This window comes from Misgurnus anguillicaudatus, chromosome 19 (genome assembly GCF_027580225.2).
Source record: "Misgurnus anguillicaudatus chromosome 19, ASM2758022v2, whole genome shotgun sequence".
NCBI classification, from domain to species: domain Eukaryota; kingdom Metazoa; phylum Chordata; class Actinopteri; order Cypriniformes; family Cobitidae; genus Misgurnus; species Misgurnus anguillicaudatus.
Genome location: NC_073355.2, coordinates 1,040,468 through 1,056,756, shown reverse-complemented (window position 1 = coordinate 1,056,756; position 16,289 = coordinate 1,040,468). Strand labels below are relative to the sequence as shown.

Sequence of the window (16,289 nt, the reverse complement as noted above, 5' to 3'; positions counted from 1 at the left end):
GGATATTTTTTCACCAAGCTGCTTGGCAATTTCCCCATAGCTCTTTCCAGCCTTGTGGAGGTTTAAAATTTTGTCTCTAGTGTCTTTGGACAGCTCTTTGGTTTTGGCCATGTTAGTAGTTGGATTCTTACTGATTGTATGGGGTTGACAGGTGTCTTTATACAGCTAACGACCTCAAACAGGTGCATCTAATTTAGGATAATAAATGAAGTGGAGGTGGACATTTTAAAGGCAGACTAACGGGTCTTTGAGGGTCAGAATTCTAGCTGATAGACGGGTGTTCAAATTAGTGTTGCACGATGCATCGTTACTTCAAAAGTACCGCGATTCTCATGAATAAATAACGTCACGGTTCCTAAATGTATTAGTATCGATACTTTTAAGAATGAACACGTCACAGATTTGTAAATGACACATTTCATGTTGGTGCGTGCAACGCACGTTTCCATTGCCTCCCTGTGGACGTCTGTGTTTTTTCTCCTCACACAGGCAGCCATAACTGCAGCTATCATGTGACAAACACAACAGCGAGATGGCTGCATGTGCGAGCACTACTGCCCGCTGCAGCTCAGTCTGACTTCTGAAATTCAACAGGATGCGTTCTCTTGCCTTCAAGCTTTGTTTATTCTCGCGCTTTGGTCCGCAAGAGTTGTCCAAAGACACTTGCGGCTAGATGAAAAAGAGACAATCTAACCTCTTTGGATATTAATCCTCGGACTGATCGTGTGCTCTTAATGTTGCGTGAAAATTTGATAATGTATGAAACCTGATTCTGTTGTTGATCTGTTGCGGCTGTTTGCACGTTCAAGTTAGATAAAATGTTTGTATTACTTTAAACGAGTGACAGACAACGTCACCTGTATTTCTACTCAATGACAATTGAATATTAAAATCATATCATATCATTTAATATTCAGTTAACAAGTTGCGGTTGTTAACAAGCTGCGTGTATAACATCTCCACATATACACACAAGTGCAGGCCAATGTTTCAAGTTTTTTGTTTTTTTTTTGCGGTTATGAGGGTGAGGAGCTTAGACCCGCGGCATGGGTCACGTGACCGCGGTATGGCGGTAATCCGGTTACCGCCCCAGGCCTACGTGAAGTTCAAGTTTTCGTGCTCAAGTTCAGATACATGAAAGTATACAATGTGACATTTGCTTCGCGTCGCACCGACCCAATTCATTGAGAAACAGAAAGCACGCGAACGCTCACCGGGAGAGACACGACGTGCTCGCACGCAAAATGAAGCCAACTTGATGTGTTGAAGGGTCAGAGCACTAGAGCCTGACCGATTTATCGTTTTGCCGATTTTATTGGCCGATATGAGCATGTCGCAGATATTTCTGTATCGGCGTATAAGCCGCAGATATGCGCCGATATGAACGTTTGTTACAGAACACATTAAATGCAATTGAAAGATGTAAGTACTTGTTTGTCCAGCAGAGTGCGCCATACTGGTTGCTAATGGCGACCCAGATCACTCACTGTAGTGACACCAGCCAATCCCCCACCCCCTTCACTTCAGTCAGTCAGTCTCTCAGTTCAGGTGGCTGCAGTCACGCAGTGTCTTCTTCACAACATTTTTACACCTGGTATTAAGACGCGCTTTGGTCGATTGGATTATAAATGGACAAGAGAGACGCATTCCCGTTTGCATTTGGTGTTTTTAATCCGTCTCTTTGTCGACTTGCGAGTTAAAACGCAAGCGGGAGAAATGACGCGAGACGGAGAAATGACACGTTTAAACTACGCGCAGCCGTGCACTTATATAACACTATATGAGATTACTGCTGCTTGTGTTTTTAGTTAAAGGGATACTTCACCGATTTAGCATTCAGCTTTGTATCTGTAGAAACCCGGCAGTATTACTGAATGACCATGTTTCCCTCCCTCATTTCCCCCTGAGAGGAGAGATATCTGCATTTTGGTTCTGCAAAAAAGTCCTCCGATGATGTAATATGACGATTTTTGCATCATCGGAGGACTTTTTTGCAGAACCAAAATGCAGATATCTCTCCTCTCAGGGGGAAATGATGGAGGGAAACATGGTCATTCAGTAATACTGCCGGGTTTCTACAGATACAAAGCTGAATGCTAAATCGGTGAAGTATCCCTTTAACACGCTCATTTCAGAGCAATTAATTCAATAAGCTCGCGCAACTCTACACCCTTGCTAAATAAAAGAGGCGGAGCGAAGACGCTTTATTTTTATAAAAGTCTAAAGTTTGCACGGAACCCTGGGTTTGTGTTATAAAAACGTTGTGCACAACATTAAACATAGCGTACATAAGTATGTGCTCCGTCAAGCATTGTTTTCGTAACTGTGAGTGGCTAACTGATTTGTGAAGTACACAACTTACTGTAAAGCCAAAATTAATCAATGACTTCATAAGTTTCTCTTTATAACGTTATTCTTGTCAAAACTGCAAATGATGCAAGTTTTATGTATTTTGTTCTCTTTGTGTTTTAAAGTTATTTATAATAAGTCAAGTTTACTGTTTAGTGCACTGATATCCAACTAATTTTGGATAATAAAGTTTATTGTTAACTTCTTACCTATAGTACATATCTTTGTCACATCAATATAAGTGTTGGATCACCACATTTGTGAGTGATCACCACATTTGTGAGTGATCATTGCATTGCATTGTATTTATTCATATACAGTATATTATGTTGAAGTATATAGTGTATTCTATGTACAGTACTTTAGTATAATATACTGTAGTATATACTGAACTATAATATACACATAAAGAATATCGGCCGATATATCGTTATCTGTCTTTTTTTACTCCCTAATATCTGTATCGGCATCGGCCCGAAAAAACCCATGTCGGTCGGGCTCTACAGAGCACGTTATAAAACGTATTCTTAAAATAGACATTTCTGTTTTAATTAGGGCTGTCAAAAGATTAATTGCGATTAATCGTATCCAAAATAAAAGTCTGTGTTTACATAACATGTGTGTTTACTGTGTGTAAATATTATGTATATATAAATACATACACATTCATGTATATATTTAAGAAATATTTGCATTTATATACTGTATATTAGAGTTGCCGCGGTGAGGTAATTTTCCCACCGGTTAATCAGCGCGTCACAAACTCGGTGATCCCGGTATCACCGAGTGGGAGGGGCTTATAAATGCGCATGCAGACGTGCACTTTTACTTTCACTTTTGAATTACGCAACTGTTTAAATGCATCGCTTGCGTAAGCTGCGTTAAATCACCTATGAATTTGCGTCCAATGTGAGTGCAACAGCTGGTTTACTTAAGTGCTTGAGTCAATGTGCGCAGGTAATTCTCACAGAACCCGCCAGTCCCAAGCAGAGCAACCGGCTACTTCTCCATAAAAGCGCTGCTTGAATGATGGGTTTAATATTTTTCTTGATGGAAAAACACAACAACAAAACGATCTCGCTTATATTAAACATCATATATGTATATTATAACAAAAACGAGCAAAGCACGCGGCTTCTGTCATCATCTGGTCAGTCAGCTCGCCTTGCAAACTCTGACAGAAATAAATGAAATCTGACACCTGCGGCTGCTCTGTGACGTGACGCGCGTTCAGCCCCGCTGAATTCAGACAACAGACACATACAGTTGTAAGTGTTTGCTCTCTCTAACGAAACTAAATGATTTAATTACACGAAAATATCAAAACGACGGTGAAAGACGGTGTCGCGGTGGGCAAGTGATATAACCGGTGAGAGGCTGAAGCACCGGTTATCACCGTTTCACCGACTATAGCGGCAAGCCTACTGTATATAAATGTTTATAATTTATGTTATATAGAAACATAAATATTTTATATATAAATATAACCGATTTTTCTTAAATATATACATGACTGTGTGTGTGTTTTTATATATAAATAATAATTATACACACTACACACATGTTATGTAAACACAAACTTTTATTTGGGATGCGATTAATCACGATTAATCTTTTGACAGCCCTAGTTTTAATAAATGCTCATAGTAAATCATAGCATATTGCATAAAACATAAGGTAGGTACAAAAATAATCAGTGATACATTTCCGACCCATAAAAAATTAGGGTCAGATGTTCTCCGAGAAACCCTGCAGTTCGGTTTAACCTTTAAATCCATTTGTTTCCACCAGTGACCCATAATGCCCATAGTGGACAAGCTGAAAGACGCCCTGAAGCCGGGCCGCAAAGACTCCGGTGATGAGGGCGACCTTAACAAGTTGCTGGCTTCATCCGCAAAGAAAGTCCTGCTGCAGAAAATCGAGTTCGAACCGGCCAGCAAAGGTTTCAGCTACCAGCTGGACACACTCAAGACCAAATATGTCATCCTAAATCCCAAGAATGACGGAGTCGTTGTGCAAAGACCTCCCGAGTCCGCTCAGATTAAGAGACAAAGTAAGAGCGTATCGCTCTCGATCTTAAACATGCCGCTAGTTTAATTAAAAGTAGAAATGAATGATGTGACGGTACATGCTCTTGTTTGTCTTCCAGTCTCAGAGAGCCTTCTTGTCGGGCAGAGTGATGGCATCCCCACACCACAGAAGATGCTCTTTCCTGTGAACAAGCTGTCAATGAAGTGGGAGCGGGTGTATCGGGTGGGAGCCGGCCTCCACAACCTGGGCAACACCTGCTTCCTCAACTCCACTGTGCAGTGTCTCACCTACACCCCACCGCTGGCCAACTATCTCCTCTCCAAGGAGCACAGCCGATCATGTGAGAAAACTCTTTACTGAACGTTAGGCCAGAAACACGCTCGTGTGCACGTGAGCAGATGATACTGTACATTTAGGCTGTTGTTATATTTAAGTGTGTGTACCGGTGACTTGCGTAGTTTGTGGTTGACAGTTTAACTAGATTCTCTTTAACCGGGCACACGTGACACCTGCGTTGAGAAAGTCATTGAGCTTGTGATCATGTGCTCACATAGAGAGCGTGTCTCTGGCACTCCCACAGATTAATGGCAGATCAGATTTTTGTAATGTCTAGCGGTGTGTCCTGTTAATCATGAGGGTGTTTGTTTGTTTTTCCCCTTCAGGTCGTCAGTCTGGATTCTGTATGATTTGTGTAATGCAGAATCATATCATCCAAGCCTTTGCCAACACTGGCAATGCCATAAAACCAGTATCCTTCATCCGGGACCTGAAAAGTAAGCTACAATGCTTTAAAACTACTTTATTTCACAGTTACAGGTTGTGTGGTGCTTCTGAGGGTGGCCTTTGACTAAGGGCCAATCCCATTTCTCTGTCTTACCCCTTCCCCTACCACTTCGTCTTACCCCTAGCCCTTGTCCCTCAAAACCAAGTGTTAAGCGCTAGGGGTGAAAACATACCCCTATAAAATGAGACACCGCTTGGTTACGGTTACGTCATCATACATCGTCGTTTGCTGGCTGCAACATCACCAGACGCGACAAATGTTGATCACAAACTTCCAAGATGCCGAGTGCAAGTGTAAGCGAAAGTGAATCAGCCGCCGAGTTTCTTCTGGCGTCCCTGTGTGATACAGGACGGTATACGTAAAGCACGTACCGATGTCTCCAAAGCAAGTAGTGTTATGCACTGATATCAAACGAAATTCGCTGCTAACGTTAATGGAATTTAGTTAAAACTGTAGACAAGCATGCAGTCCATTCATGGCTAGTTAGAGAAATACGTGAATGTTGTGCAAATCAGCAAATACGGGAATGTTGTGCAAATCCGCAACGTAACGTTAGCGTAGCAAACTAGCGAAATTTTAAAACATTTAAATTAAGAACATAATTCAAAGTTATATGAACAGGACTGTGCAGAGCACAAAACAAGACGTTAGTAATTTTTAAATTAATTATTAAGCCAAAAATACTTACATTTATGGGACGCTCTGGCCACCATTTTTGCCGGTTGCGCAGTGTATTCTGAGTACCCCTTGGTTTCAAGTAAGCTCGCGGAAATTCTTGGTTTTAAGGGGTGTCTACCACTTGCCCTTAGCCCTACCCCTTGATCAAAACGAGAATTGGGATAGCCCTTACTCTCACGTGAACGTGCAAAACTAAGGGGTAGGGGTAAGGGGAAGGGGTAAGACAGAGAAATGGGATTGGCCCTAAGTGTTGAGTCATCACCTTAAGTTCCCAGATACACTTGGGGAGTTTGATTTGCTTTTTCACAAAGCAACTTGTTTCTTTCTAATGTAAAGTCGGACGTAAACTTGCTTTTTTTGGACCTTTTAGAAATTGCTCGCCATTTCCGGTTTGGTAGCCAAGAGGATGCTCACGAGTTCCTGCGCTACACGATTGATGCCATGCAGAAAGCTTGTCTGAACGGCTATCCAAAGTAAGAGCGCTGCATCAGTTATTCCACCATATCAGCTCATTTAATTGGATCAAAAGAATAATTAACAGTTTTTTATTATTTGTGTTATGTATATATGGAAAGAACTCAGAGCTCCTGGACACCACAACAGATTGTTGTGTGTCTGTGTCTGTGTACATGCATGTGTGGCCGTTTGTGTGCATGTGTCTGTGTCCATGGGTAAATAACACACATTATGATTTATTCTCAGACTGGACCGACAGACACAAGCCACCACTCTGATCCACCAGATATTTGGGGGTTATTTGAGGTCGCGAGGTAAAGCACAAAGCTCTCTACATAAATGTCAAAGCTAAGCCTGATGCATTGAACTCTTCTCATCTCTGCATTAAGAAATTGAAGTAGTTTTACTCAATAAGGTGATGAGATTTAAATATTTATGAGGTAGCTTATCAATTGATTCCACATTGGGAAAATGGATAGGAATGATTTTAATGTGCTTTAAAGGGGTCCTATTATGCTTTTTCCAAAGTCTTGATTGTTTTTGGAGTGCACAACAAATTGTTGATTCTTTTTTATATATATATTTTACCTTTTATTTAACACAGCTGTTTCCATACTTGTTGAAACGGGCTGTTGAGTTTTACTCCTTTGAAATCCCTCCTTCAGAAATACACAATGGGCTAAGATTAGTTGCTTGACCCAGTGTGTTGTGTTTTGCTAACAGCCTAGTGTGTGTTGTCCAGAAATATCATGCCCCTTACCATTACAGATAGTTTTATCTGCTGTGGCTGACCAGTCCAAAACCTCATTTGATCACTACAAACTGTATCGGTGTAGTTTAATATCCGTCACCAGAACTACGAGGCATTTATGAAAAGTAACCCTGTTTTTTTACAATGGCCAAATCAAACGCAGAACAATGTTTAGTGTGCCTGTAGCTAAAGCAGCCTGTATGTAAATGCATAAAACATAAACAATTAAACTGATTACACCAGTGCTTCTCAATTATTTTCTGTCACGCCCCCCCCCTAGGAAGAAGTAAACATTTCGCGCCCCCCCAACTCTCCGCCGCGATTGTAAATAGTTTAATTTGTCTATAAAATTACACATCTGCAAAACATTGTATCCTTATTAACATTAAAGAAAAAGAAAAATCGATCAACTTACAACAAAGAATAACTTTATTAACATTGTTTTTTAGTCTGTAACAGAAAAGACTTAAAATGCATCAATTTGCTGGAAATAAAAAAATCAATCCTTATTTAAAGTATAATATTTTTTGACCATTTGATACTGAAAAATTTTATTAAATATAATCAATAAATAATAATAAAAAACAAGCGGCTTATCAGCGTGATTGGGGTGTAATGTCTTTAAGTGACGGTGCAAAAAAATCACTTTCTGAAAAAGTATTTTCTCTGGGGTCTTGATGTTCGTGTGGTTTTTACATTAAAAAACATCAAAAGCAATAAGTAATTGGCTAATTTGTAACATGATTCTGAGTCTGTCTGGAGAAATGGTTCATTTGAAGGGGCGGGCCGCATTGAAGACCTGGACGTAAACTCCCACTGCTATGATTCATTCCCCGTCATTACCTTAATGTGTAAAAAAGCAGTCGAACTAGGGCTGGGAGAACGTATATATGTGCGTCGGTTCGTCAGACCCCAAATGACGGAGCCGGAGAGTAGAAGCAACCTGAGTTGCTCCTCGCAAGTGGGAGCCGTGCGTAAGCGCCACATGTTTTTTTTCAGCGCCCATGTTAACAAGCATGCACACTGCATGCATGAGCAGCGCCAGTGACAGTGCTTTGTTTATGGTTTAAATGCTTGTGTATTGACTAGGGGTGTCACGATTCTCCAAATCCTCGATTCGATTATATTTTCGATTCTAAGGTCACGATTCGATCCGATTCTCGATTTTTACAAATTTTTTATATGGCATTTAATTTAGACAAAAATTATATGCCATTATTTATTATTATCATTATAATACTTTAACATTAACATGCACATTGCACAACTCGCATGGGGGTTTGTGGGCTTCACTTAACGCGAGAGCTTGTAGAGAGAGGATTCCTTCTTGCACGCACATGGACTATGCGCGGTTGGCAGTTACATGGATCGGGCGGATGACGTGACGAAAAATAATATTTTAATTAAATTCGGGCGGGTGCCGAATTGACTGCTAGTTATTAGCTCTGTCCTTCTAAGCATGCGACATCTCTGTCTTTCATAGTGGCAGCCTCAGAAGTTCAAGAAAAGAACTGAAATGAGACGGTCTAGCCTTCTGAGGACCCAAAATTTGCGTCACCTGCTGCACACGCCCCCAGTAGCACCCACCGCGCCTGTCACCAGAAAACAGCTGAGACATTTCTGACTTATTAAAATAAATATGTAATCAGAAAATATTAATTTATTTTAGAACATATGACACATTGATGTAGATTAATCTATTCAACAGCATATCAAATAATCAACCTAGAAATATACGCAACATAAACAGAATAATATTAACACAAAACATAACTTATAATACTAAAACAGTGACAAGAAAAAGTTTTCTAATAAATACACACTTTTATTTAATAAAGCTTTTAATTGTTTGGGTTATCCTCGGCTGTTAGGATCCATTCGTTCTATCATTAACAGCTTGGAGAAATGAGGACGCATTTTGACACAGCTCTTATCAACGCTGGCGAAGGAGAAACGTGGCAAACTCAAAAAATGATAATTAAAAACAAAGGAAATAGAATGTCAGAAAGGGTTGCCTGGAATAAGTTTTACAACGTGGTAAATCAGGATGACACCAGTGCAGGCTATGTAATTCGTGCGTTTAATTTAGGCTATTTATTTATTTATTTTTGTCCCTGTGCGCCGATCGGAGTTCACTGCTGATATTCTAGAGCTTTCTAGTCTCGCGGCTGTCATCAGCAACGCCTTGCATCGCCCAGTCAGCGGATGGCGGGCGGGTGCGGTTTTGAAAACTGGTCAGAAACGTTGGTGCGGATGGATGGTGGACGGATGATGAGTTTTGTTATGCGGTTGCGGATGAAATAATAGTCCATCCGCGCATCTCTAACATGGACTTAATGCGCGTGTCTTGGACTCATAGCATCTGAAATAAATCCAGCATAGAAGGCAGCTGCACTTCTCTCTGTCTCACGTGCACGTGCTCGCATCTGTCTGAAGTCTGAACATAAACTAAAGTAGTAATCCTTATGTATTTGTTCAGTTTTATGCGTTTCATGCAAGCTGAGGCAAACTATCCTTTTGTTTAAAATATAAGTTAACCCGCTGCATCTTTGCGCCTCCCTCACTATCGCACACGTGCAGAGAGCTGCACTCTGTCCAAAGTCAGATCACTAGTAATCCTGTTTATGATATGCATTTCAAGAAGTTGTAGCATCCCTCGTGTTTAAAATATGATCGCGTTCCGCTGGACAGATGTTTTTAAAGGCATCTCTGAGAGTTTTTTTTCCTCGCTTGGCAAGCCAACCGGACGTGAAATGGGGGCGTGGCAGCATCGACGATCCCATTTTTTAATTCGAAGTTCGAAGCTGTGACTTAATTTCGATCGATTTCGATTTAAAATCGAAATCGTGACACCCTTAGTATTGACGCGAAAAATTTTAATTTTACCATAAAATCATGAATGTGGTGCCAAGTGTGTTTTAAACAGTCATGATTTTGAGCAATTTAACAGAAAGCAATGAAATATATAAAAACACAGGATAGGAACTAAAACTGATCCCTGAGGTACACCGTATTTAACCAGGGAGTGATATGACTCTTCCTCATTTACATAAACATATCATTTACAGTGGGGCAAAAAAGTATTTAGTCAGCTACCAATTGTTCAAGTTCTCACACTTAAAAAGATGAGAGAGGCCTGTAATTTTTGTCAAAGGTACACGTCAACTATGAGAGACAAAATGAGAAAAAAAATCCAGAAAATCACATTGTCTGATTTTTTTTAAGAATTTATTTGTAAATTATGGTGAAAAATAAGTATTTGGTCAATAACAAAAGTTTATGTCAATACTTTGTTATATACCCTTTGTTGGCAATGACAGAGATCAAACGTTTTCTGTAAGTCTCCACAAGGTTTTTACACACTGTTGCTGGTAGTTTGGCCCATTCCTCCATGCAGATCTCCTCTAGAGCAGTGATGTTTTAGGGCTGTCGCTGGGCAACTCAGATTTTCAACTCCCTCCAAGGATTTTCTATGGGGTTGAGATCTGGAGACTGGCTAGGCCACTCCAGAACCTTGAAATTATTCTTACGAAACCACTCCTTCTTTGCCCGGGCGGTATGTTTGGGTTCACTGCCATACTGAAAGACCCAGCCACGTTTCATCTTCAATGCCCTTGCTGACGAAAGGAGGTTTTGAGTCAAAATCTCACGATACATGGACCCATTTATTCTTTCCTTAACTCGGATCAGTCGTCCTGGTCCCTTTGCAGAAAAACAGCCCCAAAGCATGAGGTTTCCACCCCCATGCTTCACAGTAGGTATGGAGTTATTTGGATGCAACTCAGCATCTTTCTCCTCCAAACACAAGAAGTTGAGTTTCTACCAAAAAGTTATGTTTTGGTTTCATCTGACCATATGACATTCTCCCACTCTTCTTCTGGATCATCCAAATGCTCTCCAGCAAACTTCAGACGGGTCCGGACATGTACTGGCTTAAGCAGGTGGACACATCTGGCACTGCAGGAATTGAGTCCCTGGCTGCATAGTGTGTTACTGATGGTAGCCTTTGTTACTTTGGTCCCAGCTCTCTGCAGGTTATTCACTAGGTCCCCCCGTGTGGTTCTGGGATTTTTGCTCACCATTCTGGTGATAATTTTTACCCTACGGGATGAGATCTTGCGTGGAGCCCCAGATCGAGGGAGATTATCAGTGTTCTTGTATGTCTTACATTTTCTAATAATTGCTCTCACAATTTATTTCTTCACACCAAGCTGCTTACCTATTGCAGATTCAGTCTTCCCAGACTGGTGCAGGTCTACAATTTTGTTTCTGGTGTCCTTTGACAGCTCTTTGGTCTTGGCCATAGTTGAGTTTGCATTCTGACTGTTTTAGGTTGTGGACAGGTGTCTTTTATACTGCTAACAAGTTCAAACAGGTGCCATTAATACAGGTAACAAGTGGAGGACAGAGGATCCTCTTAAAGAAAAAGTTACAGGTCTGTGAGAGAAAGAAATCTTGCTTTTTTTGTTATTGACCAAATACTCACCTTCCACCATAAATCGCAAACAAATTCCCAAAAAATCAGACAATGTGATTCTCCGGATTTTTTTCCTCATTTTGTCTCTCATAGTTGAAGTGTACCTATGATGAAAATTACAGGCCCCTCTCATCTTTTTAAGTGGGAGAACTTGCACAATTGGTGGTTGACTAAATACTTTTTTGCCCCACTGTACATGATAGTGATTTGTTAGATATGATCTAAAACAGGTTAACGCCTGACCACTGATGCCAACATAGTTTTCTAGTCTATTGAGTAAGATTGTGTGATCTATTGTGTCAAAGGCTGCACTAAGGTCTAATAATATAAGGAGTGAGATTTCACCACGATCGGATGTTTGGAGGAGGTCATTTGTAACTCTAAGCAATGCTGTCTCTGTGTTATGGTGCGGCCTGAATCCTGATTGGAACTATTCATACGTACTATTATTCACTAAGAATGTGAATTGCTGGCTTGTCACTACTTTTTCTAATACCTTAGAAAGAAAAGGTAGATTTGAGATTGGTCTAAAGTTATTAAGATCACCCTGGTCAAGGTGTTTTTTTAATGAGCGGTCTAATAACTGCTAGTTTGAAAACTATTGGAACGTATCCTAGTTCTAGCGGTGAGTTAAAAATATTTAGTACTAGGTCTGACACTACAGGGAATACCTCAATTTAGTAATTTTATGGGAACGGGGTCTAATATACAGGACGATGATTTTGATGATGTTACTAATTTACAGAGCTCTTCTATTGTAGTAGGTTTAAATGACTCAATATGTTCGTATGGTAGTCTAGTGTTAAATGTACTAATTGGTAGAGTGGTTGCTGCTTGCGTAGCTTCGATGTTTTCCCTAATAAACATAATTTTGTTGGTAAAGATGTTCATGAAGTCATTACCATTGTGTTGGAGTTTGCTATTGGTTTCTGTTTGTTCTTTGTTTCTAGTCAGTTTCGCAACTTTGCTAAATAGGAAACGAGGGTTAATTTGATTTTCTTTAAGCGCACTGAGATAGGTAGATCTGGCGGTTTTTATAGCCTGTCTGTAGTGTTGAACACTCTCTTTCCATGCTGCACGCCATACCTCTAACTTTGTGCTTCTGTAGCTTTGTTCCACTTTTCTAGCTACTTTTTTAAGGGCTGCAGTACGATGGTCATACCATGGAGCTGGCGTTTTTTCTTTGATTCTCTTTTTGCAAATGGGAGCAACGGCATCTAGCGTCTTAGAGCAAACGTTGTTCAGGTTTTCTATTACAATATCCAGATCTTCACGGTTATCTGCTACATGTTTCATTTGGGACAGGTCTGGGAGGGTGCTAATAAAGCTATCTTTAGTGGTGGAAATTATTGTTCTGGCTAGTCTGTAGCATGTTGTGGACCGAGTGATCCTATCTAGAAGTACCGTGTATGAGACAAGGCAATGGTCTGAAACTGCATCGCTCTGAGGTGATATTTCGATGTCATTAATATTGAGTCAGAGTGACAGAATTAAGTCTGATGTGTGATTCCGAGTATGCGTGGGCCCTGACACATTTTGTTTAGAACATCTATAAACGCTAGTCCTAATGCATCTTTTGGGTTATCAACATGGATATTAAAGTCACCAACGATAAGAGCTTTATCTACAGTGACTACTAGCTCAGACAGGAAATCTGCAATTTCTTTAAGAAAGTCTGTGTGGTGGCCTGGAGGTCTGTAGGTTACGATCAGTTATTTACATGTTTAGCAACATTATTTCAAATGAATAAAATTTTAGTTCAGATTTATGGTTTACTTTAAATATTTTGTTGTATATTGTAGCTGCACCACCCCCTCTCCCCTTTGATCGAGGTTTGTGTTTATAATAATAGTCTTGTGGTGTGGATTCATTTAAGCTAATGTAATCATCTGCTTTAAGCCAGGTTTCTGTTAAACAGAGCACATCTAAGTTTTGGCCTGTAATTATTTAATTGATAATAGGTTCTTTATTGGTAAGCGATCTAATGTTAAGAATTTTAACATTTGAGTTTCATCTGTTAATGTGTTGTGTTCTAATTTTATGTTAAGATTTGTGTGAGACGAGGTAAATGGTGCTCTGTATTTGTTTGTTCAAGGAATAGACACAGTCGAGATGTGTTGATACTCTAGTAAGATAGACTCTATGTGGGATATGTGATCTTGACATGTCAAGGCAGCTAACAGACTGATGGGTAAGCCGTTCTGTCTGTTTCCTGACCTGGGCCCTGTATAGTCAGACAATATCACAAGTAAGACCATTGGTCAGATTTCTAGAGAGTATAGCAGTTACATTCGGAGACTGACGGTGGCCATCTCTCTTTAGCAGGTCAGGTCTAGAGCCTGACCGATTTATCGTTTTGCCGATTTTATCGGCCGATATGAGCATGTCGCAGATATATCTGTATCGGCGTATAAGCCGCAGATATGCGCCGATATGAACGTTTGTTACAGAACACATTAAATGCAATTGAAAGATGTAAGTACTTGTTTGTCCAGCAGAGTGCGCCATACTGGTTGCTAATGGCGACCCAGATCACTCACTGTAGTGACACCAGCCAATCCCCCACCCCCTTCACTTCAGTTCAGTCAGTCAGTCTCTCAGTTCAGGTGGCATGGAAGCAGTCACGCAGTGTCTTCTTCACAACATTGTTACACCTGGTATTAAGACGCGCTTTGGTCGATTGGATTATAAATGGACAAGAGAGACGCATTCCCGCTTACATTTGGTGTTTTTAATCCGTCTCTTTGTCGACTTGCGAGTTAAAACGCAAGCGGGAGAAATGACGCGAGACGGAGAAATGACACGTTTAAACTACGGGCAGCCGTGCACTTATATTTCACTATATGAGATTACTGCTGCTTGTGTTGTTAGGTAACATGCTCATTTCAGAGCAATTGATTCAATAAGCTCGCGCAACTCTACACCCTTGCTAAATAAAAGAGGCGGAGCGAAGACGCATTAGTTTTATAAAAGTCTAAAGTTTGCACGGAACCCTGGGTTTGTGTTATAAAAACGTTGTGCACAACATTAAACATAGTGTACATTAGTATGTGCTCCGTCAAGCATTGTCTTCGTAACGGTGAGTGGCTAACTAATTTGTGAAGTACACAACTTACTGTAAAGCTAATATTAATCAATGACTTCATAAGTTTCTCTTTATAACGTTTTCGTCAATACTGCAAATGATGCAAGTTTTATGTATTTTGTTCTCTTTGTGTTTTAAAGTTATTTATAATAAGTCAAGTTTACTGTTTAGTGCACTGATATCCAACTAATTTTGGATAATAAAGTTTATTGTTAACTTCTTGCCTATAGTACATATCTTTGTCACATCAATATAAGTGTTGGATCACCACATTTGTGAGTGATCACCACATATGTGAGTGATCATTGCATTGCATTGTATTTATTCATATTAGGGATGGGCACGGATATTCGAATATTCGAATATTCGATCGGCAATAATAATTCGAATTTAAAAAATGCTATTCGAATGTTTGTTTGTTTTTAATGTGCCACCAAAGGGTTACGAATTATTTAATGCTTTTTCACTTCATCTATCCTCTTTTACAGACTTAAATGTAAGATATACATGAACATTAATTTGTATATATTTCTGATTGTTTGGCAATGCAGATTGCAGACGAATTTAAGGTTTTTTTTCTTTTATCTAAGGGTTTGTCCGCGCAGCGCCATATTTGGCAACTGGCTCAGTGAAGGCTCACGTGTTATTAAACGTGCTTCTCCGCCGCACGCATCAACACATCATGAGAGATTTGTAAGCTTTCTGTTATAAAGTCTACTTTATTTTGTTAATAACGAGACAGACACGGAGAACGAAATGAAACGGAGAACATTTATAATATGCGGTGCTCTTTCACAAATGAACCGGATAACTGCACATGGCTGTTTAAAAGCAAAGCTCCGTCTTTGTGAAATCTTGTTAAATTAAGCTAACGCTAACTTTGCACACTCACCAATAATCTATCGAGCCAGCTTACGTTATTTGTAAAATAATGTTAAATACAGATATTCAATCTTGTTCAATCCGTCTGTTGTTTTTATCCGATAATCATCATCACGTGCAACACGAGGAAGAGTTTTCTCCGCAGCACCGGCATTATGTATCTAGTCAGAAGAACGGGCTTTCACCGAAGCAGGTAGGGTAAAGATGGTTTCTTTATTCACAAATACATGTCAAACTAAACTGAGAAGATATTTATATGTTGACTGAGCAGTCGGTTATGTAGATGCGTTTTTTTCGTTTGCTCCGGGCTCTTATTTGGAGTCTGTTTAAGGGTTTAAATGATGATAGCCTACTTTGTCAAGTCCTCAAACTTTAAACTTCGCAAGTCCTCAAACTTCGCTTAGATTTGGGGTTAATGTATAATATTTGGTATAATATAATGTATGTAGGATCCAACAGTAATGAATTCATACTAACGATCGACTTGAAACTTGGGGTTTGACTGACTCAGACTGCGCTCCGCATGGGGTTTTAATGCCTTTTTTTCTGTAGGATATTTTTTAAGAAGAATTTAAAATATATATATACAATTTATGTTTGTATTCAACTTAAAAATACATACATACATATACATACAGAATATAAGTTTAGCTTGTTGTGGATATTTTATTTATTATAAGCCTTCTGTGAAATTATGACAAAACGAAAAATACAAAAGACGCATGTCTTAATTAACATAATTTAAATAAACGAATATTCGAATATTCGTTCTTTATGAGCTTACATATTCGAATAG

At 39.7% G+C, this 16,289-nt stretch overlaps 1 protein-coding gene across 1 annotated transcript in view; it reads left to right on the top strand.

The window, feature by feature from the left end:
- Nucleotides 1–16,289, top strand: part of usp36 (ubiquitin specific peptidase 36) — a 58,693-nt gene that overhangs the window by 12,093 nt on the left and 30,311 nt on the right. Inside the window, exons 2-6 of the mRNA XM_055183140.2 lie at nt 4,141–4,402; nt 4,499–4,720; nt 5,043–5,153; nt 6,213–6,315; nt 6,545–6,612. Coding sequence (XP_055039115.2) covers nt 4,150–4,402; nt 4,499–4,720; nt 5,043–5,153; nt 6,213–6,315; nt 6,545–6,612 — 757 coding nt within the window. The 5' untranslated portion in view covers nt 4,141–4,149. The remainder of the gene's footprint in view (nt 1–4,140; nt 4,403–4,498; nt 4,721–5,042; nt 5,154–6,212; nt 6,316–6,544; nt 6,613–16,289) is intronic.